This window comes from Podarcis vaucheri (genome assembly GCF_965113315.1).
Source record: "Podarcis vaucheri genome assembly, chromosome: Z".
In the NCBI taxonomy this organism is placed as follows: Eukaryota; Metazoa; Chordata; class Lepidosauria; order Squamata; family Lacertidae; genus Podarcis; species Podarcis vaucheri.
In genome coordinates, this window is record NC_138758.1 from 19,457,589 (window position 1) to 19,478,896 (window position 21,308).

At 45.1% G+C, this 21,308-nt stretch overlaps 1 protein-coding gene across 1 annotated transcript in view; it reads left to right on the top strand.

Moving 5' to 3' along the window:
* The window catches only part of MID2 (midline 2), a 202,661-nt gene that overhangs the window by 52,616 nt on the left and 128,737 nt on the right, over positions 1 to 21,308 (top strand). The window contains exon 2 of the mRNA XM_082207565.1: positions 193 to 911. Coding sequence (XP_082063691.1) covers positions 249 to 911 — 663 coding nt within the window. The 5' untranslated portion in view covers positions 193 to 248. The remainder of the gene's footprint in view (positions 1 to 192; positions 912 to 21,308) is intronic.

Sequence of the window (21,308 nt, forward strand, 5' to 3'; positions counted from 1 at the left end):
GGGAGGAAACCATGACTGCTTAAAATATATGATCCTGCTTTAAATGTATAGTACAGATGTGAGTGCTCTCTCTCTCTCTCTCAGGGGTCATTGTGAGGCTAAAAATGCCGTTCTGAGCTCCTTGGAGGGAGGGCGATAAATGAAAGTCTATAAATAATTCACTGTCCCCTCTTGCCCTTCTTTCTTTCCCAGGTGGCTAACCTGCCTCCTTCGTTTTTAGTGCTGAAGCCAGATTGCTTTAACTAAAGATGGAAACACTGGAGTCGGAACTGACTTGCCCAATTTGTTTGGAATTGTTTGAAGACCCCCTCCTTCTGCCGTGCGCTCATAGCCTCTGTTCCAGCTGTGCCCACCGCATCCTGGTCTCCAACTGCTCCGCCGGAGAGCCTCTTGAGCCCATCACCGCCTTCCAGTGCCCCACCTGCCGCTATGTCATCTCCCTCAACCATCGGGGCCTGGAGGGCCTCAAGCGCAATGTGACCTTGCAGAACATCATCGACCGCTTCCAGAAGGCCTCCCTGAGCGGGCCAAATTCCCCCAGCGAGAACTGTCGCGAGCGGCCATATCGCCACAGCCCAACCATGTCGGCGGGCGACAGGATAGCCTGCCAGTTCTGTGAGCAGGACCCTCCGCGCGACGCTGTCAAGACCTGCATCACCTGCGAGGTGTCCTACTGCGACCGCTGCCTGCGGGCCACGCACCCCAACAAGAAGCCGTTCACCAGCCACCGCTTGGTGGAGCCTGTGCCGGACGCCCACTTCCGTGGGCTGACTTGCCTTGAGCATGAGAACGAGAAGGTGAACATGTACTGTGTGGCTGATGACCAGCTCATCTGTGCCTTATGCAAACTGGTGGGGCGGCACCGGGATCACCAGGTGGCATCCCTGAGTGACCGGTTTGAGAAGCTCAAGGTAAGAAGGGGCGGGGTGGGTTTTGGGCACTGATTGAGGTGGCAGCAGCTGTGTGTGTTGTGTGGTTTGTGTCTGTTTTGCTCCATCCTGTACGTTCATAAGTAAGGATTCATTGCAAAAACCACACACCCCAAAGTGACATATGGAGAACGTGCTCTGAGCTGCTGTTTCACCGCAGTAGCATCCCTCAACCACCGTGTCATCTCTGAACTCACTTTTCAGTATCTTTTGCATCAAAACACTAGGAGGCTGTTGTAAACTGACTCAGGCTGTTTACTCAACTAGCCCAGTTGTATCCATTGACTGGCAGTGGCTGGCTGTCCAGGGTCTTGAGCGAAGATCGTTTCCATCATCTGCTACTGGATGCTTCTGAAATGGGGATTCCCATAATTCTGCAACAAAGCTATGGTCTCTTCCTATGAGCCACACTCCCTCTACAACAGAAGAAGCACTCAAATTGGTTTTGTGGTGGAGCAATGAATACAACACAACCCCCCATTTTTCTTACCACACTAATCTGGTCGTGTGAATTGGCTTTGGTACTAACCGGGTAACTGGAGTCAAGGTTTTCCTGTGTGAAAGGAAGCAGACTGTTTCAATAGGTGTTGGCTTCCATAATTAAGTTGCAGTGGCAGACGTTGCCTGAAGCTGCGGGGCCTGGATGGAGGCAGGCAGGCAAGCAAGCAAGCAAGCGGGATGGATGCATGGTTTGTCAGGGGCTTGTTTAACTGAGATGAATCTGTACTATTTGTGGGTGTGGGAATCTTGGTTAGCATTGTATGTTGGCTGTGTGAAAGGCCTTATTGAAGGTTTGCGATGGTATTCCCCTTTATGAGTTATACAGAACCATAAGACTAAGGGTTCTGAGCTTAGTCATCCCCCTCATGCTGATCTTCACACCCAGCCTTAAGCCCCTTTTTCTTTGTGAGATCAAACCGCAAAACACAAGAGTAAGCCTCCAGGCACTTAAAAGTCAGCGTGTAGTAGAGACTACAGGAGTGGGAAGCAGCAAAAATATTTGGACTTTAGAAAGGGTAGAAGTGGGGCCTGCAGTGGTGGAGCACAGCTGTTCAGAGTTCCACCGGACCAGCTATGCCTTTCTCTAGGATTTTGCATTTCACTCCCCTCTCCCCCCAGTTTTCTGGTGTTTTTTCTGCCATCCAGCAGTTAGTCACCCATTTTGTGGGTGGTGAGACTTGGATTGGACTGGGGTTTTTTAAAGTGTGTGTGTGTGTTTGTACATCTGGAAACCTTAGTGTTCTCCTCAGCCTGTAGCTACCCCCTTTTGTGTGTGGATAGATAAGGACCAGCACTTAGGGATATGAGTTCACTATGGGTATACAGCACGTGTGAGTGTGAGGTATCTTTGGCCCTACAGGTGTTGCTGCACTATAACTCCCATCATTCCTGGCCATTGGCCATGCTTGCTAGGGTTGATGGGAGTTGCAGTCCAGTAACACCTGAAGAGTCACAGCTTCCTCACACTTGGTATATATGATGGTCTGCATGGGGAATGGTGGGTCGAGGTGCACCCAGTGTGATAATGAGCCAGGGGAGAGATAGAGCTGTAAAGCGATGTAAGCAAATGCCCAGGGTTCCTTTGTTGTTGGTTTTTTTGTTTGAGGAATTCTCCACCCTGTCAAAACACTGGAATTTTAGTATTTTCAGTGCTGTTTATCCTGGTCCAGGATGAAGTGAGAGGAAGTGTCCCACTATGGAATATATAAGCTATGGAATAAGTTTTGATAGGGTGTTGTGGTGGTCACAGCCAAAGATATATTATTATTATTATTATTATTATTATTATTATTATTATTATTATTATTACTACCCTGCCCATCTGGCTGGGTTTCCCCAGCCACTCTGGGCAGCTCCCAACAGAAAATTAAAATCATGACAAAACATCAAACATTAAAAATTTCCCTAAACAGGGCTGCCTTCAGATGTCTTCTAAAAGTTGTGTAGTTTTGACATCTGATGGGAGGGTGGTACTGCCAAGAAGGCCCTCTGCCTGGTTCCCTGTAACCTCACTTCTCGCAGTGAGGGAACTACCAGAAAGGCCCTTAGCACTGGACCTCAGTGTCTGGGCTGAACGATGGGGGAGGAGACACTCCTTCAGATATACTGGGCATTCTGTTGGTGTCTTTAAATCATGACATTAAAAGAAAATTCAGAAAGAAGGGGTTCCCATGGGCATCTGGTGGGCCACTGTGAGAAGAGGGATGATGGACTAGAAGAGCCATTGGACTGATCCGGTGGGACTCGTCTTGTGCTCATATCTCTCATTATCAAATACTGAGGGAAAAGAACTGGAGATGGCAGTTGCCATCTTGGCTTTGATTGCAAGCTTTCCTTGGTCCATTGTATCTGTATCCTGGTTTGAATTGCCCACAAGTTCCTCGCTGGCCAGGACTTTGATGTTGCCACCAGAAGTTGTTGGGCTGAGACTCCCGTTAGCCCCAGTGAGCAGGCTGGATGACCACGGATGTTGGGAGTTGTAGTCCTACGGCACCTGCAGGATCAGGGATCCCTTCCCTGCCCTATATCTTCAAGGTGAACATTCCTAGAAAGGCAGAGTAATTTTTTAGTTTTGGGGGTGGGGGGGTAAATATTTTTTATTTCATTCCATCATGTATATAAAACAGAGAGAACAGTTATTTTAAAAAAAGCAGATAAAAGTAAAGGATGGAAAACAAAACTATAAAGTAGGCACATAGAATAAGTGCAGTAGTTGCATGTGGGTTAAAGTAACAAATTCCAAGTAATAAAGAAGTGAGAATAAATGTTGTCTTCTTATAAAGAATATTAGAGTTATCTGATTATCCAGTACAGAGAGGCAGAATTAACTGAGAAACTTCTGGTGCTTGTTGCGAGAACCTTATTTCTTCCTGGAGAGTATATATCCTTCAGTTATGGGGTGAGTGTGGGTGAGAAAGGATTCTGTTCTCCCTTCACTCAAGCCAAGATTGTCAGTGCATATTGATGAACTACCCTGAGCTTCTTGAGACAGAGAAATCAGGCATCTCTGTGTGCTTCCTGGGCCTCTATTGGAAGCTTTTCATGCTTGACTTTTTACGCAGTTATAGAGGCTCTGCTGAATCTGACAGGAATCAGAATAATGTCTGGTTCTTGACCCATATGAAATGAGACATCTCTCTTTCTCTCTTATGCATTGCACCGGGGGCTGGATCTGCAAAATAATGCTAGGTTCAGAAAAATCTGGAAGCGCTCCCCGGCCATATCAGAGAAGGTGGTTTGATGGCCAGGTCTCTTGAGGAACCCAGGTTGTCCTATGACCTGAATTTTGTAAAAAAATTGGAAAGAACACATTATGGAGACAGAGAGTCTACTCTGTAGGAGTCTTTGGAGCCAAACTGTCCTGGAAGAAGCATTTGGTTCAGACCAACTTTACATTAATATGCTGGAGTTGCACCATGAGACGACCTAGTATTATTTCAGCTCCTTGGGAATGTTTGCAAGTCAGATTTAAGCTGCACAGCATAATAAGCATTTTAAGCCATCCGTGTCGAGGAAAGTTTATGTCTGATGCTTTCAAATTGTGAAGAGGCGGAGCTTTTCCAAACAGTTTCATGTTTTCAGGAAGCAGCTGGTTCACTGCTGACTGCATTACAGGATCCTTGTAGATTCCATTGGTTCAGTAATGTTTTTTTTTGTTTGCACCTGCTCATGGAGGGATCTACAATTCCCAGAGTTTAAGACACACCTCAGTTTAAAACAGGAGTATTAAAACAACAGCATTATAAACAATAATTGGGGGTGAGGCAGCCTCAAATGCACTTTTAAACAAAACCATGTGAATCGTCTTTCTGAAGGCTGGAAGGGCATGAACTAAACAAAGCTTTCTGAAGGAGGAGTTTAGGATCTTATGCAGTACCATGGAGAAGGCCTTGTTCCATGTTCTCATCAACTTCACTTTGGATGGTAGCAAGTCAGAGCCCAGAGCCTCCCAGAATAGCTTAACAGGCAGGAAGAATCAAACAATCTTTCTGCAGGCAGGAAGTAGACCGTGTGACGTAAGATGAGGCAGCTGCCTCACATGGTGGAGGTTACAATGGGAGATGAATTTGATTCACATGGGATGATTCACTGGGAAGGTCTCCTTTGCAAGTTCTCCACAGAGATAGAGAACTGAACCGGAGAGACAGTAATTTGGTTAAGGCAAGGACTGGTTTGGCGCACAATTGCATTGTGCAAGCATTTATTTTTTTAAAAATATAGAAAAGCTAAAACTAAAGTGAGACAAGTTTCTGGTTGTTAAGAAACTCATTGAGACTTGCAATCATATGAGCAGATGATGTTGAATTCTCACTATGCCTAGCTGAAACTACTGTAATCACAGTGCCCTGCATTGTGCTCTCGCTCTCTCCATCTCTCTCTCTCCTTGCTAACCAGAGCTAAATAATTTGTGCAAAATATGTGAACACAATTAAATTTCAGGGCTGCAGTGTTTTGACTGATCAGTCAGTAAATTGGCTTAAAAGCCTTTGCTCAGCTTACAATGTGGTGACAATCTATATGCACTCATAATAACTATTTAGTACAGGTACTTCCAAAGAACAGCAGGTGCCAAGTGCAATCTTTACAGAGGCATCCCTCCTTTTTTCTCATACAGGAGAGTGTGCTTCTTCTAAGATGATGCCTGCTGCGACGCACAGGTGCATGATCCAAAAGGATGGGCTTTGATCCAAAGCTACTGTTTGGACTTGCATGCAAGCGTAATCAATGAATCGATTCCTGGCACTCACACAGTTTAATCAGCTAAGATTTCTTCAGTTTGGTTGCGGCCCCATTAGATTTGCATAATTTAGGCAGGTCGCAGAGTTCAGCTTTTCCAGGGGCAGATTTTTCATGAAATGCTGAGTGCATTTAATCAATGAGTACATTTAGTACTGCCCAAGATGATGGGAGGGAACCAATTTCTGGGCTAGGGCTTGATCCCAGGTCCCTCAGATGCAAGTCCAGATCTCTGTCTGTGATAGTTATCATTAAAAGTAATTAAAATCCTGCTGGATTGGTTTAACACTCACCCAGATAGCTCTCTAAGGGCAACAAACTTTGCAAGTACTTAACTTTTTTGAGGAGTACAATGGTACCTTAGGTTAAGAACTTAATTCTTTCTGGAGTTCCGTTCTTAACCTGAAACTGTTCTTAACCTGAGGTACCACTTTAGCTAATGGGGCCACCTGCTGCTGCTGCACCACCACCGGAGCACGATTTCTGTTCTCATCCCGAAGCAAAGTTCTTAACCCGAGGTACTATTTCTGGGTTAGCGGAGTCTGTAACCTGAAGCATCTGTAACCCGAGGTACCACCGTACTGTATTTGTGTACTTTCATTTCTTCTTTTCCTTTCTTTTCCTGTTACCTTTCCCCCTTTTAGTTTCCCCTGTCTGAAATATGTGAATGGCAACGAGCAATTTTGGGTTTATAATAAGCGCTTTCGAGATGTGCCAATCCATTAGGTAATATGGTATCCCCACTTCCACCTTCCACTCTTCAGCATGCAGTTGTGACTTGTCCCAAACTGCTGTGTTATCTTGCCAGATTCAAAACAGGTTTTTGTGACTGGGAAGCTTTCCAGATACTCATGGGTATGTGAAGGATTACCCAGTGGAAACCTTACTATGGGACACCGATTTGTGCAGTGTTCAGTGGGAATGTGCAAATGCACTTTGCACCTGCCCAGGGATGCTTTGCCTTTATGTCTTTATATCTGTTGGAAGCCATCCAGAATGGCTAGGGAAACCCAGTCAGATGGGTGGGGGTACAAGTAATTAATAATAATAATAATAATATTTCCCTTGGAGGGAAAGGAATGCTGCCCATGCTTGGAGGGGGATTCTTGGTTAGGGCTGCCAGACCTTCTTGTAAATGAGAGGGCAGTCCTACAGTTGAGACAGCTTTTTATCATTAAGTGAAACAAATTGGTATCTCGCTCCAGAGATAAGAATTCTTCCTGGGTTTTATGATGCTAAAATACTGGTGGGAAAACAAGTTTCTTATTTGTCTTAGAAAAATAACTTCATTGCACAGGAAAGTATTGTTAGTAATAGACAACAACATTTGCCTAGGCAGGAAAATTATTGAGTTACTGGATTTTCAAGCTCCGGAGAATCTACAGTTGGGCAGTGCGTGTTATTAGGAGGATTAATCAAAATGTCACAAACTTGTGGCATGCTTCTGGGTTTCTCAGAACTTTTCATCAGACAGTGTGTTCCATTCAGCCAGCAGTCTCCCATCTTAGAACTGAGGCTGCATCTGCACTATACGTTTAAAACAATGTCGTGCCACTTTGAACAGCCATGGCTCCCCCTACAAAATCTTGGGAACTATAGTTTATTTTGAGATTTGCAGGAGACACCTGTCCCCTCTTACAGAGCTACAGTTCCCAGAGTGCTTTAACAACCGATGCTTCTTTGCAGGGAACTATGGGAATTGTAACTCTCTGAGGGGAATAGGGGCTTGTTGCCTAATAAACATTTTTTGTAGTTTTTAATTTATTGGTATGTTTCCTTCTTTCTCTCCGTCCCACCCCCCATGCTTTGTGCAACATCTCACCTAATGAAGAGTCCTGGAGAACACGGAAGCTTGCCACAAATTTGTGATATTTTGGTTGGCCCTCCTAATAAATGTATTGCCCAATTTTGGATTCTGGAGTCTTTTTCTTTTGGCTCAACATGACTATATTTTGTTTATCCTTCTGCCCAAATGAAGTCGGGAAAGGCGGACATTAAAGCAGTCATGCTGGCTTGGGGCTGGTGAAAGTTGGAGTCCAAGAGCTTCAGGAAGGGAACAGCTTCCTCCCCTCTGATGTAAACAAACGTAGGGCACATCCACACTTCTGGAAAACTGCTAGGACCTGTGGATGAGCACATGGCTTCATCTCTTAAGATTGCAATACAAAATGCAGCAGCCAGATTACTGGCTGGGGTTCACTTTTAGTCTTGCATAACTCCAGTTTTAAAATAAGTGAACTGATTGCCAGCTTGTTTCCAGGCCTAATTCAAGGCACTCACATTAGTGTTTTAAAGCCCTAGAACGGGTCAGGCCCCAAATACCTGAAAGACCACTTCTTTCCCTCTTGGATGCTGAGATTGGCAGAGGGGAACTTCTTGATAGTTCCTCTAACCTCAGAGGCTTGGGGTGGTGGCAGACCAGGAGAGGGCATTGTCTGTGGCAGCCTCTAGGTTGTGGAACTCCCTCAGCACAGAGGTGTGTCTTCATTATACAGGTTTCGGTGAATGCTAAAGGCACACCTCTTTACCCTGGCTTCTGACATACTGTATTCTTAGGAAACACTTTATTTCTGTGGTTGTAAGTTGTTTTAAACTGTTTTTAAACTGGGAGTAAGCCTCATTGAATTCAGTGGGATTTAGTTCTGAGCAGACATGGTTGGGATTTTGCTGCAAGTTATCTTCTGGGACATAGGAGTACAGTTGCTTGGCTATTCTCTTTACACCCCCCACCCCACTCCAAATAAAGTTTTCCTACTGAAGCCTTGAGGTCAGGTTCAAAAGTACCATATTTTTCGCCCCATAGGACACACCGGTCCATAAGGCGCACCTAGTTTTTTTTTGGGGGGGAATAAAGGGGGAATTATTATTTTTTTTCCCCAGGCGCAGGGCTGGGGCGGGGGAAGCCCGAGCTTCCCCCGACCCCAGCCCCCAGAACGGGTACCAGAGCGCTGGCGAAGTTGTGCGCAGCTTCGCCAACGCTCCCGGAGCTTGCAGGGCTGGGGGCGGGGGAAGCCTGAGCTTCCCCAGCCCCCAGAATGGGTCCGAGAGCGATGGCGCAACCTCGCCATCGCTCCCAGAGCTTGCCAGGCTGGGGGGATAGCTTCCTGAAGCCTGGAGAGCAAGAGGGGTCAGTGCGCACCGACCCCTCTCGCTCTCCAGGCTTCAGCGAAAGCTTGCATTCACCCCATAGGACGCACACACATTTCCCCTTCATTTTTGGAGGGGGGAAAGTGCGTCCTATAGGGCGACAAATATGGTATTTTGGGTTGTTTTCTGATTTATTATACCAGGATCAGGATGGTACAGTGGTACCTCGCAAGACAAATGCCTCGCAAAACGAAAAACGCGCAAGACGAAAGAGTTTTCCATTTTTTGAGTCGTTCTGCAAGACGAATTTCCCTATGGGCTTGCTTCGCAAGATGAAACGTCTTGTGAGTTCTTGCGAGTTTGTTTCCTTTTTCTTAAAGCCGCTAAGCCTCTAAGCCGTTAATAGCCGCTAAGCCGCTAATAGCCGTGCTTCGCAAGATGAAAAACCGCAAGACGAAGAGACTCGCGGAATGGATTAATTTCATCTTGCGAGGCACCACTGTAGTAGGAAAAGATGTCTTGAAATTTATACTTTCAGATAACACGTTACACTGTTTAGACAAGGAACCTATTCATGTGCTGAAGAGACACGTCTCTGCTCTGTCCTTTGACGTGTGACAGAGACGTATTTTAGGACCCACTCCAGTGGGGATTGCAATTTGTTTTAAACCAGCCAGGCACCATTCGCCTTTTCCGACTGGACGGAGATATCCAGGAGCCACTCTTGGCACCTGGCATCTCCACCTGCATGGCTGCAGTCAGCTGGTCTGCCAGGCACAGCGGCAGCAAAAGACGTGTGTCTTTTTCTGCAGCACAACCCCCACCAGACACCTGATTTCCCAACAGTGCAGCAGCAAAAGGCACATGTTTATTTATTTTTTGCTGCTGCTGCCAGCTGAATCAGGTGTTTGGCGGGCTAGCAAAAGACGCCTTTCCTTGTGGCCACGCTACGCTGCAGACCCCTTGATTCACCTGGCAGCGGCAACAACAAAAGTTTTTTAAACAGGTTTTTTTGCTGCCGCAAATCAGATGTTTGGCGGGATAGAGTGTTAGCAAAAGACGCTTCTCTTGTGGCTGCGCTAATATGCAGACCCCCTGATTCACCCAGCAGAAATATATACATATATATACATACATATATATATATATATATATATATGCAGGTTTTGGTGTCTTCGGGTGTCTTCCCGTGTAAGAGTCGGGGTGTCTGGGCGACGTTTCGACGAGGTCTCACTCGTCATCTTCAGGCTGGTGCTTTCGGCTTCTTGTTACTGGAACAGAGCAGAATCTGGTGTTTGAGTTCCTATAAATACTGTTGAGGGGTGTGGTGTATAGCCTCCAACGTTCTGGGCAGGGAGGAAGTTCCTAGATTAGTGTGCCTTTTCTTCTTTTGTTCCTTAATTACTTGAGGGATATCTTGGGTGATTTCATGAGTGATATTCTGAATACCACTGGGTGGGTCATTAAGTGTAGATTAGTTGCTAAAGCTTTCGTGTCTTGACCTCTTGAGCTTGTGAAGAGTTTTTCTGAGAAGATGGCTGTGCTGCATTTAGTTGTGCTCTGGCTTGGCTTCGTGTATAGGGGCGAGCTGTGATTTTGTGCCTTGTGCCAGCCAGATCTGTGTAGGGATTGCAGGGGGGTGCAGCATCCGGAGGTGCCACTATAGTTTGGCTACTGGATGGAGTCTGTAATATGTCTGTGGAGAGGGTCTGGGTTTGGGTCTGGTGTGGTTGATTGATGACGGCGTTCTGTGTGCCTCTGGTTCTGGTGTCGGTTTTTGTGGGGAGGGCTAATTTCCAGATGTCTGGCAGGCGGGACGTGTCGTCACGCTTGTTCATGTTGTGAGGGTGTTTCTCTATCTCGATGGCTTCCATGATTATTCTCTTGTGGTGAGAAGAACAGAAAGCACTCACCAACCTGAGGAAAGACAACAACATAATCATTCTCCCAGCAGACAAAGGCAACGCCACTGTTGTGATGAACACATCGGACTACCAAGCAAAACTATCAAATCTACTCCAAGACCCTACCTACCAACCTATAAAAACAGATCCCACCACCTATCTGGAAAAAACCACCAAATCCAAAATAAAAGCCTCTCCTATCAGTGAAGAAATCCAGCTAAGAATCATCCCCAGAGAAAAATCATCCAGATGCCCCAAACTCTACGGTCTCCCCAAGATACACAAAGCAGGAACACCACTCAGACCAATAGTCAGCTCCATAGGCTCACCTCTACAAAATCTCGCTAAATTTCTCGCTAAGCAACTTCAGCCCTATGCAGAATCCATCGCTTCACACGTTACTAACTCCTTCCAGTTCATAGAAACAATAAAGAAGCAATACCTACATCCCGATGACCTTCTTGTGAGCTTCGATGTTGTATCTCTCTTCACTCAAGTACCCATTAATGAAGCCTTGACAGCCATCCAAAACAAATACAATCCCCCCAAATACATCCTGGACCTGACCAACCACTGCCTAACCAACACGTACTTCATCCACAATGGACAAAGATACAAACAGATAGAAGGAGCACCTATGGGATCACCCCTCTCACCGGTCATCGCAAATTTGTACATGGAACACTTTGAAACCAATGCTTTAGACAAGTCAGAACACAAACCCAAACTTTGGCTCAGATATGTTGACGACACCTTTGTAATTTGGCCACACGGGAAAGAAAAACTAGATAGCTTCCTCACACATCTCAACAGCCTACACCCCAAAATACAATTCACTATGGAAATAGAAGACAACAACCAACTCCCCTTTCTTGACGTCCTAATCTACAAAAAACCTGATGGCTCCCTAGGACACACTATCTACCGGAAAAAAACACACACCAACCGCTACTTACATGCACAATCACACCACCACCCTGCACAAATAAACTCCGTAGCCAAGACTCTCATCTCCAGAACCAAACGCCTGGCTGACAAAGACCACTTGACAACTGAGTTACAGAATCTCTCAAATGTGTTAATCGCCAATGGATACCAGAAAAACAGGGTTACGAAGCTAATCCAAAAAGAAACACCCCCCAAAAACCAAGACACAGAAGAAAACAATGGCATGGCCCTCCTTCCTTATATCAAGGGCACTACAGACAAAATTAGCAAAATCCTCCATAAACACAATATCAAAACAGCCTTCTGCACCAACCAAAAAATAGCCAATATCCTCAGAAACCCAAAAGACAAAATCCAGCTGGAAAACCAAGGGGTCTATGAAATACCCTGCAAAGTCTGCCCAGCCACGTACATTGGACAAACAAACAGACGAATAAATGCACGTATCGCAGAACACAAGAATGCCGTCAAAAAAGAAGAAAAAACTTCCTCTCTTTTCCAACACATGAAAGAAACAGGACACGAAATTAATTTTGCAGATTCCAAATTGCTCTTTAACATGGAACATCACCACAAGAGAATAATCATGGAAGCCATCGAGATAGAGAAACACCCTCACAACATGAACAAGCGTGACGACACGTCCCGCCTGCCAGACATCTGGAAATTAGCCCTCCCCACAAAAACCGACACCAGAACCAGAGGCACACAGAACGCCGTCATCAATCAACCACACCAGACCCAAACCCAGACCCTCTCCACAGACATATTACAGACTCCATCCAGTAGCCAAACTATAGTGGCACCTCCGGATGCTGCACCCCCCTGCAATCCCTACACAGATCTGGCTGGCACAAGGCACAAAATCACAGCTCGCCCCTATACACGAAGCCAAGCCAGAGCACAACTAAATGCAGCACAGCCATCTTCTCAGAAAAACTCTTCACAAGCTCAAGAGGTCAAGACACGAAAGCTTTAGCAACTAATCTACACTTAATGACCCACCCAGTGGTATTCAGAATATCACTCATGAAATCACCCAAGATATCCCTCAAGTAATTAAGGAACAAAAGAAGAAAAGGCACACTAATCTAGGAACTTCCTCCCTGCCCAGAACGTTGGAGGCTATACACCACACCCCTCAACAGTATTTATAGGAACTCAAACACCAGATTCTGCTCTGTTCCAGTAACAAGAAGCCGAAAGCACCAGCCTGAAGATGACGAGTGAGACCTCGTCGAAACGTCGCCCAGACACCCCGACTCTTACACGGGAAGACACCCGAAGACACCAAAACCTGCATTCCTGTACCCGTGAAAATCTACGAAAGCAAATATATATATATATATATATATATATATATATATATACACACACACACACACACACATATACATATAATGTATATATATATCTGCCCCTTTGCCCAATGAATCAAGTGTTTGATTCATTCATTGATGCCCAATGAATCAAGTGTTTGATTCATTCAGTGTTTGGTAAGGTAGAGTGGTAGCAAAAGCCGTTTCCCCCTACTATGCTACCCTGTGGACCAACTGATTCCCCAGCAGCATTCCTGCCCCCCCCCCGGTGGGCTGCCTGGTCTGGTAGTGGGGCAGAAAAAAAGGGGGGGACACCTAGACATTTTGTTTTGACACCCACAACCTAGGTCCCAGGAGCCACATGGCTCCTAGCATTCCTATCCCAGTTTCTAACACTGTTTTAAAATGTTTTTAATGCTCTATAATATATTGCTGTAACCCATCCTGCTGCCTTCTGCTGAACAGTGGGTAATAAATCTAACAACCACCCCCTGACTTCCACTCATTACCCATTTCAAACTAAAGTTTCCAGTCACTACCAGTTTCAAATAATTTTTGTTCACCTTAAACTGGCAAAACACTCTGAAATATTCATGCTGGGTTTTACATCAACAGGCATGTCATTTCAATCATAAAAAGGACTTTATGCTATGGATTTTCATCTCAAATACCAGGGATGAGAGAGAGAGAGAGAGAGAGAGAGAGAGAGAGAGAGAGAGAGAGAGAGAGATATGCATAAAGCAAAGAACAAAACTCTCACTGGCTTTAGAGGGATTTGCTTTGTAAACTGGTTATACAAGTCTGGGTTGAGCTTCTTCTGCAAATTTACTTTGGTAGTATAAAATGCTGGGAGGAGGTTTGTTTCGACAGAAGAGTTATGTGATGAATTGGGAGGATAAAACTGCAGGAGAGAATGGTCTGGATTAGAAGCCGCAATATGAGACAAGAAAAAATGAGAGACATTGGATTCCATTTATCACCTAGATGAGTCAAAAATATAACATGAGCAAGAATTCATATAAAACTTAGTTGTTTCTGTCATGGAATATTATAAAGATAGCCATGCAGCTTGATGCCCTTCAGATGCTGCTGAATTCCCCTCACAGTTATCAATTCCAGAATGGTCAGTCCCTCTTCCCACAGAGTTCTGGGAATTGTAGCTCTTTGAGGGGAGTTCCCTTCCTAGTAGCTCTCAGCACCCTTAACAAACTTCAGACCTCCAAGATTCTTTGAAGGAAGCCATGACTGTGGTATGATAACTGCTATAAATGTATATTGCTGATGAGGCCTTAAAACTGGTATTTTTACTTGTCACTCTCCAGCTAAACAAGCTCTCAAAGTGACATATATATTTTAAAAAACCCTACCCAAAAAACCTTGCATATTATAACAGGAATGGGGAACCCCTACTGATGTCGATGGACCCAACTCCCATCTGCCTCAGCTAGTGTGACTAATGGCGAGAGATGTTGGGAGTTGCAATCAAACAATATTAGAGCATCTGATGGTCACACATGTGTTATTACAGGGTGGGGGGGCACCCATGCATTATAACTTATGTTAATTAACACAATAATACCTTTACTTACTCTTCAGCAACCTGGAATTCTATGAAGGGTTTTTGGTCAAGGATTCTCAGTTATTTCTCCCAAACTGAAATTCCCAAGATTCTTTGGGATCCCAACGTAAGTTGTCATATATAGGTTTATGACATGTGCAGTTCTTGAGCAAGTATAGTTGTCAGGACTGAGGATATTGAAAGTGAGGGTGACCTTGTAGTACTTTACTACATTGGTCTTCAATGGTGGGTCGGGACCCACGACTAGGTCACTTCCTGATCCAAGGGCAGGTCACAACAGCAGCCCTGCCACCATGCAAATATATGGTGAGAAATTAAGAAATGGGTCCCCAAATGCGTGTTTGAGTTAAAGGTGCATCCTGGGTATGAAATGGTCGAAGATGGTTATTGCTTTACAGGACAGCTGCCTCCAACGTGCAGCTGTTTTGTTTCACACACAAAAGGGCACACCCACACCATATATTTAAAGCACCTGACTTCCCCCAAATAATTCTGGGAAGTGTAGTTTGTTAAGAGTTGTTGAGCGTTGTTAGGAGACCCCTATTCTTACAGAGCTACAGTTCTGAAAGTGGTTTAGGAATCAGTCTCTCTTCCCTTCAGACTCTGATAAATGTTAAAGTGGCATAAAAGTGCTTTAAATGTATGATGTGCTTGTGACCAAAATGAGGAAGTAGATGGGTTGGTCCATAAGAAAAATTCCAACATCCACATTAGGCTAATCAAAATGATACTAAATAATGTGCAAACTGATGAAGATGCTTTTGAGAACTTAAAAGTTTGCACAAAGTTTTGCAGTGCTTTCATCAGGCTATTAAAAGTATTGCCCTAATATGGATTTGGGAATCTTGTTTGTTTTTAACACTTTCATCCCACCTTTTTGTGGAATAAAAATATAAACCAGGAAATAAAATAAAACTGCTGCACTAAAAAGAAAAAGAAAAAATGCAAATATACAGCAATAGCAGGATCATAACAAAAAATTCCCAACAAAATATTGCTATTGGCTTTAAATAAAAAAGAATGCCTGCCTAGATAAAACAAGCTTTAATAGCCAACTAAAGAGTTGGCAGATTAATATCCTTTTCCAAGGGTCTGTGTAGCTCAGGGGTACTGACAGTACAGTCATGGCTTATTCTTGGAGACTGTGTCTTGAGGGGGCAACACACACACACACACACACACACACACACACACACACACACTGCTTTGTCCTGCAGAGGGGATTTTTGTAACTTAGTGACTCTTGCCAGCAGAGTCTCCTTTTTTAATCTAATTAGCAGCGTTTGCATTAACATGGGTTTTCTGCCTCTTTGTCCTTTGAGGAGGGAGCAGGCAAAACTGCCTGGGTAAACATCAGCTTAACAATGCAACTTGAATTTTTCCTTTGCTTCCTTTGAACATCTCAGCCTAAGAATGAATTCTATATGACTCAGTGGAGGTGTCTGTCAGCTCCTGTCCTCCGAAGGAATCGGTATGGCAATGTGATGTGTTAATTCATATTGATAACCAGCTCTATTTCCGAGGCTTCGGATTTGGTAGTATTTTTAAAAAGGTCACGATGAATCAAGTAGAATTACTGAAAATACTAAAAATATGCCCATGCAGTTCTGCCACAGATCTCTTCTAAGGCTCCATGAGTAAAAGTCTGTCTTGCATCACTTGTGAAAGCTGCCTGGATGTGAGCCAGATTCTGTGCATTCTCTGATTTCACAGTGGCAGTCCAGAAATTGGTACTGAGTGTAGAATTCATTGGGCTGTATCCATTGTTAGTTCTTTTTGGACCAGACCCACTGAACTTAAAGGATATGACTAATTTGGCATGATTGATGTGTGTGGAATTATGCATGGTGCTGCGAAAGTGAAGAGAGAAAAGTTTTCCTTTCAACAGTAGAACCCATGGAACATCTACTGAAACTGAATGTTGAAAGATTCAGGACAGACCAAAGATCATACTTCTTAAAAATATGAAATTTGCTGCCACAAGAGGCAGTGATGGTCACTGATTTGGATGGCTTTTAAGAAAGAACGGGGCAAATTTATGGAAGTAAGACTATCAAGGATGGCAGTGGCGTACCGTGGGTTGCCAGTGCGAGAGAGAGGAAGGAGGAATAGGAAGAGAGAGTGCAAAAGAGTCTTAATCCATGCCTGGAAAAAGAAGTAAATGATCTCATACATTTGAGGTGCCAAACCATCATGCTAACTTCCTCCCGACTCTCAGGGTGTGTTTGTGGAGAGAGAGAAATGATGGCCAGTGCTCACAGCTGGTTGGTAGTGTTTTGGGAGATGATGGTGTCTTCGGAGAAGTAGGGGGTCATAGGGGGCTGTGGGGTCCCCGTCACAGAGTGCAGAACATGGTCAAGGCATGCGGCACCAGGCCACATGGTGGGGAAGAGAGGAGAGTGGCTGTCTTGGAGCCAAGGCAGGTGGGCATGCAACTAGTGCCCATCTGAATGAGTTGCTTGTGCTCTGACGCTAGTGTGTCCTTGGAGTGCTCGCTCTCCTGCCCACAGGCCTGGCAGGTTACGCAGTGCACATGGCCAAGCTGGCTTCACCTTGCCTCTTGGCCAGCCCAGGGGTGGGGCGCGTAAGTGCCTCCCTTTGCTGGCCACAAGAGAGAGGGAGGCATTGCCACCACCCCAGCCCTGAAGGGTCAGCCTAGGCACAGCTTGCCTCCCCGCAGCTCTGGAAGGTGAAAGCAGTTCAGCCGCTCGGTCTTGATGTGGGAGCCTATCGTGCGGGCGCCCATTGTGCTCCTCAGAATTTTTAACCTGGGGCAATCGCCCCTCTTGCCCCCTGCATGTTGTGCCACTACTTCTCAATTCCAATTCCTAGAAACTGCAGGTTGGGAGAAGGATGTTTGGCTCACATCTTGCTTGTGGGCTTTCCACTGGGAAAGCATCTGATTGGTCATGTTGAGAACAGAATGCTTTGCTAGATGAGCCGCTGTCCTGATCCAGAAAGACTCTTCTTATGTTCATTTCAGTGGGTGTACTCTGAGTAGGATTGGGTAAGCTGCAGCCCATTTTCCTGAATACCTCCATCATCATTTGGGCTGCCCTTTTCTCAGTGTTTTCAAGCAATTCACCATTCAGAAGAGACAGCCAGGGGAACCATACACAACATTCCAAGTCGAGTTGCACCATAGATTTGATTAATGGCTCGGTGATATTGGCAGTTTTGTTTTAAAGCCCTCTACTAAAGATGGCTTATAGAACTCAGAGGTAAGATTTCAGTTTTGAACGCTTACAGGTTAAAACCCTCAACAAAGGGGAGGGGGGTAGCATGAGAAAGGGTTGCTTCCAAAGGCATCAGCGGGGTGCCACCTGTTGTATTCAGAGCTGGCATGACGTTCCACAGAAGGAAGCGGCTGCGAGAGTTTCAAGTTCCCCAGCTGTTTTCTGGGTTTTTTTGCCAGCCTAGATTTCCCCAACCCCGCCCCTGCTGTGATTCCCCTGCATTTCTTTTATCTAGGTCAAGCTATTACTTTTACTCATAATCTACATTAATTTTTAATTTGATCTTTAGTCCTAATTCTTTAGCAACTCTGAACAGGAACCGGCTTTTCTTCCTTTCTACTGTGAGAGGGGTTGCTTTCAATGCTAAGCTATTTGCTGAGCATGCAAAAAGAAAAAGAAAAGGAAAAAAAGGAGCCAGGCAAGGAAAGAAGAGACACACATTGTTCTCTCCCCCCCCCCCGCACTCCCCTTAAAAAAACTAGCATGGACCAAATGAGAAGATGTGACTGGGCCAGTGTGGTACAGTGCCAGCAATGTTAGACCGGGACCTGGGAGTTCAGTGTTTATATCCCCACACAGTACAGTGGTACCTTGGGTTAAATACTTAATTCGTTCCGGAGGTCCGTTCTTAACCTGAAACTTTCTTAACCTGAAGCACCACTTTAGCTAATGGGGCCTCCCGCTGCTGCCCGATTTCTGTTCTCAACCTGAAGCAAAGTTCTTAACCCAAGGTATTATTTCTGGGTTAGTAGAGTCTGTAACCTGAAGCGTCTGTAACCTAAAGCATCTGTAACCCGAGGTACCACTGTATTGACGCTCACGGAGTGCCTTAGGCCAGTCTCTGTCTCAGAGTGGGGAGGGGGAGAACCACCTTGGAGGGGGGTGGGAAAGGTGAAATATAAGTGTAATAATACACAAACCATAGGATAAGGGAAGTTGCCTGGCAAGTGGTACCGCTGTTGCATCTACAGTGGTACCTTGGGTTACATACGCTTTAGGTTACAGATTCCGCTAACCCTGAAATATTACTTCGCGTTAAGAACTTTGCTTCAGGATGAGAACAGAAATTGTGTTCTGGTGGCGCAGGGGCAGCAGGAGGCCCCATTAGCTAAAGTGGTGCTTCAGGTTAAGCACAGTTTCAGGTTAAGAAAGGACCTACGGAAAGAATTAAGTACTTAACCCAAGGTACCACTGTAGTTCCCTATTTTCTCCTTGACTATCAACAGTTCAGTTATTTCTCCCTTTCCGCTTTTCCTGACTCTCTTAATACTGGAAAAGAGCTGGGCAGAGGGGGAAATGTCTGGAGCGAACTAAAGGCCAAACAATGACTAACGGCAGTTTCTCAGTAGTCTTCAACGAAACTTGAATAGGAGAATTATTCCACCTCATGTGTTCCATGGCTTGTCTCAGGCACTTCTCACTTAGAATGTTCTGCCTGAAGCAGCTTCCTCACATTGCCTTGTGGTTGGTCTGACTCAGGATGATTCAGGTGTGTGCCCATCCAGTGGAAAGCCGGAAATTCAGCAGTCTATGCAGTCCCATGATGGCAATCAGATTTGAAGGGAAAGTGCCTTCTGGGCTCCCGTTAATGGAGTAAATGGCAAGGAACATTATTGGGCATGGCTTGTGCTATAAGATCCAGTGAGGACCAAGTGTCGAATGTCGCATCCTGTTTCAACTGGTGGTGGCAAATACTGAAATGCAGGTGCGAGATGCAGGTACCTGGTTGTGTGCATTGCTGGTTGGCCGCTGTGAGAACAGGATGCTGGACTGCATGGGCCACTGGCCTGATCCAGCAGACACTTCTTACATTCTTATTACTTGGCTGCCTAACAAGTAGCAATGGGCAGTGGGTTGTATGGCACATCTGCATGGAAGTATATTGCAGTTAATGGGATGTTAGGAGATATGAAAGCTGCCCCTTTCGGAGTTAAATCTATGATGGCCCATTCATGCATGCAGATCACCACTTGAGGAACATGTATGTATGAGCTGGTCCTGTCCTGGTGGAGACATAAAGCTGGCTTGGTGTAAACTGCAGTTAGAGAATTAGAATACATGCCCTCTTTCCCTCTTTGCCAACCCCTTTCTCTTTTGTGGGCTCTAACCACGATTCAGTGTTATGTCTGCACTGATGGTAACCTGTGAAAAATTCTGACTAGATTTTGCAAAGCTGCTTCAGTCCTTGAATTCAAATTCTGGATAAAAGGAGAACCTGATTAATGTTGCCGTGCTTAACATGAGTGTAAATGTATTAGGGAACCGTGTTTGTAGTTCTAAAGAATGGAGAGGGGAGTTCACGCTAGAGGTGATGGAGAGAGTGTTCATTCCCGAGGTGGACTCCCAACCTACAAACCTTGGTTTGCAGGGAGCCAACTTTATATTGCACAGGAACCCATGAGAATTGCAGATATAGGGAACTGTGAAACCACCAACTCTATGCACCATGAAAAGAGGAGCGGGAGAGCGAAAGAGAGTGATTGCATGCACAGCAATTATAGTACAATTCTGCAGCAGGAGACTTCAGTGTGTCTTAAGCCTGAGCCTCTCTCCAGGCACTGCAATGATTTTGTGATTCTTTCATAGCCAGTGGGTTAATGTGGCAAAACGCCACCTCCCAAAGTACATTCGAAAGCTGGCCTTTGAAGCTCTGACATTAAGCAACAAAAGCTGGAAAAGTTGTTGGGGAGGACACCTATCGGCTTTAATTTATTTAACATCGTGAGTCATATTCAAATTAGAATTTCGCTGGCCTAGATAGCTTGAAGGGGGCTTGGGATAGAAATAAATTCAGGACACGGCTTAATATGTCCCCAGCCTGTGAAAAATAAAGCTGTCACTGGCTGTTGCTTGATTTTTAATTTCAACCAATAGTTTGCAGGGCCTTAAGGCTTGGGAGCAGGTGCCGGGTGTCACCCTTGATGCCAGGGTCCCTTGCTTCCTTCGGACGAAGAGGCAGAGTGTCATTTCCACAATAGCAGTGGCCTTCAAAATGCCAGGAAGGTCATTGATACGTGACCCATGTGAAGATGCTGCTTTGTCCAAAGGGTGTGCGCAGAGCCAGGCTCGATGTCTGGGCCATAAACCCAGCAGTTGCATATCATGAGCTACAAGTAGGCAGCAATACCTGCTCTGACCTGTGCTTGTTATGATCACCGCTATTTCTCTTCCACTGCAGTTTGGTTTCTGCCAAATACTATGTTTTGCTGTCTGCCATTTAGTGTGAGTTAGGTAAATTATGTAACTGTTTACATAACTTACATTCCATGTAAAGGAAATGTCAGAACATGTAAACAAAAACAACCACCCTATCATTATTTAAGTATCATTTGGGGACTTTAAAACATCAGCAACAATGCGAACAAAGACCTATCATACTCGCTAGACTGATTTCTGTTCCAGATTACAGAAGAACATATGAACAGCAGGAATTTCTGCTTCTATTTACATTTCCACTGGAATTCTCTGACATCCCTATGCATAGCAGCTCTGAGTGACTTAAATTCCCACTTTAAGCATTCGTTTTGAGTGTTGGCTGATAATCTACTTTGCACTTCATTCTTACCCAT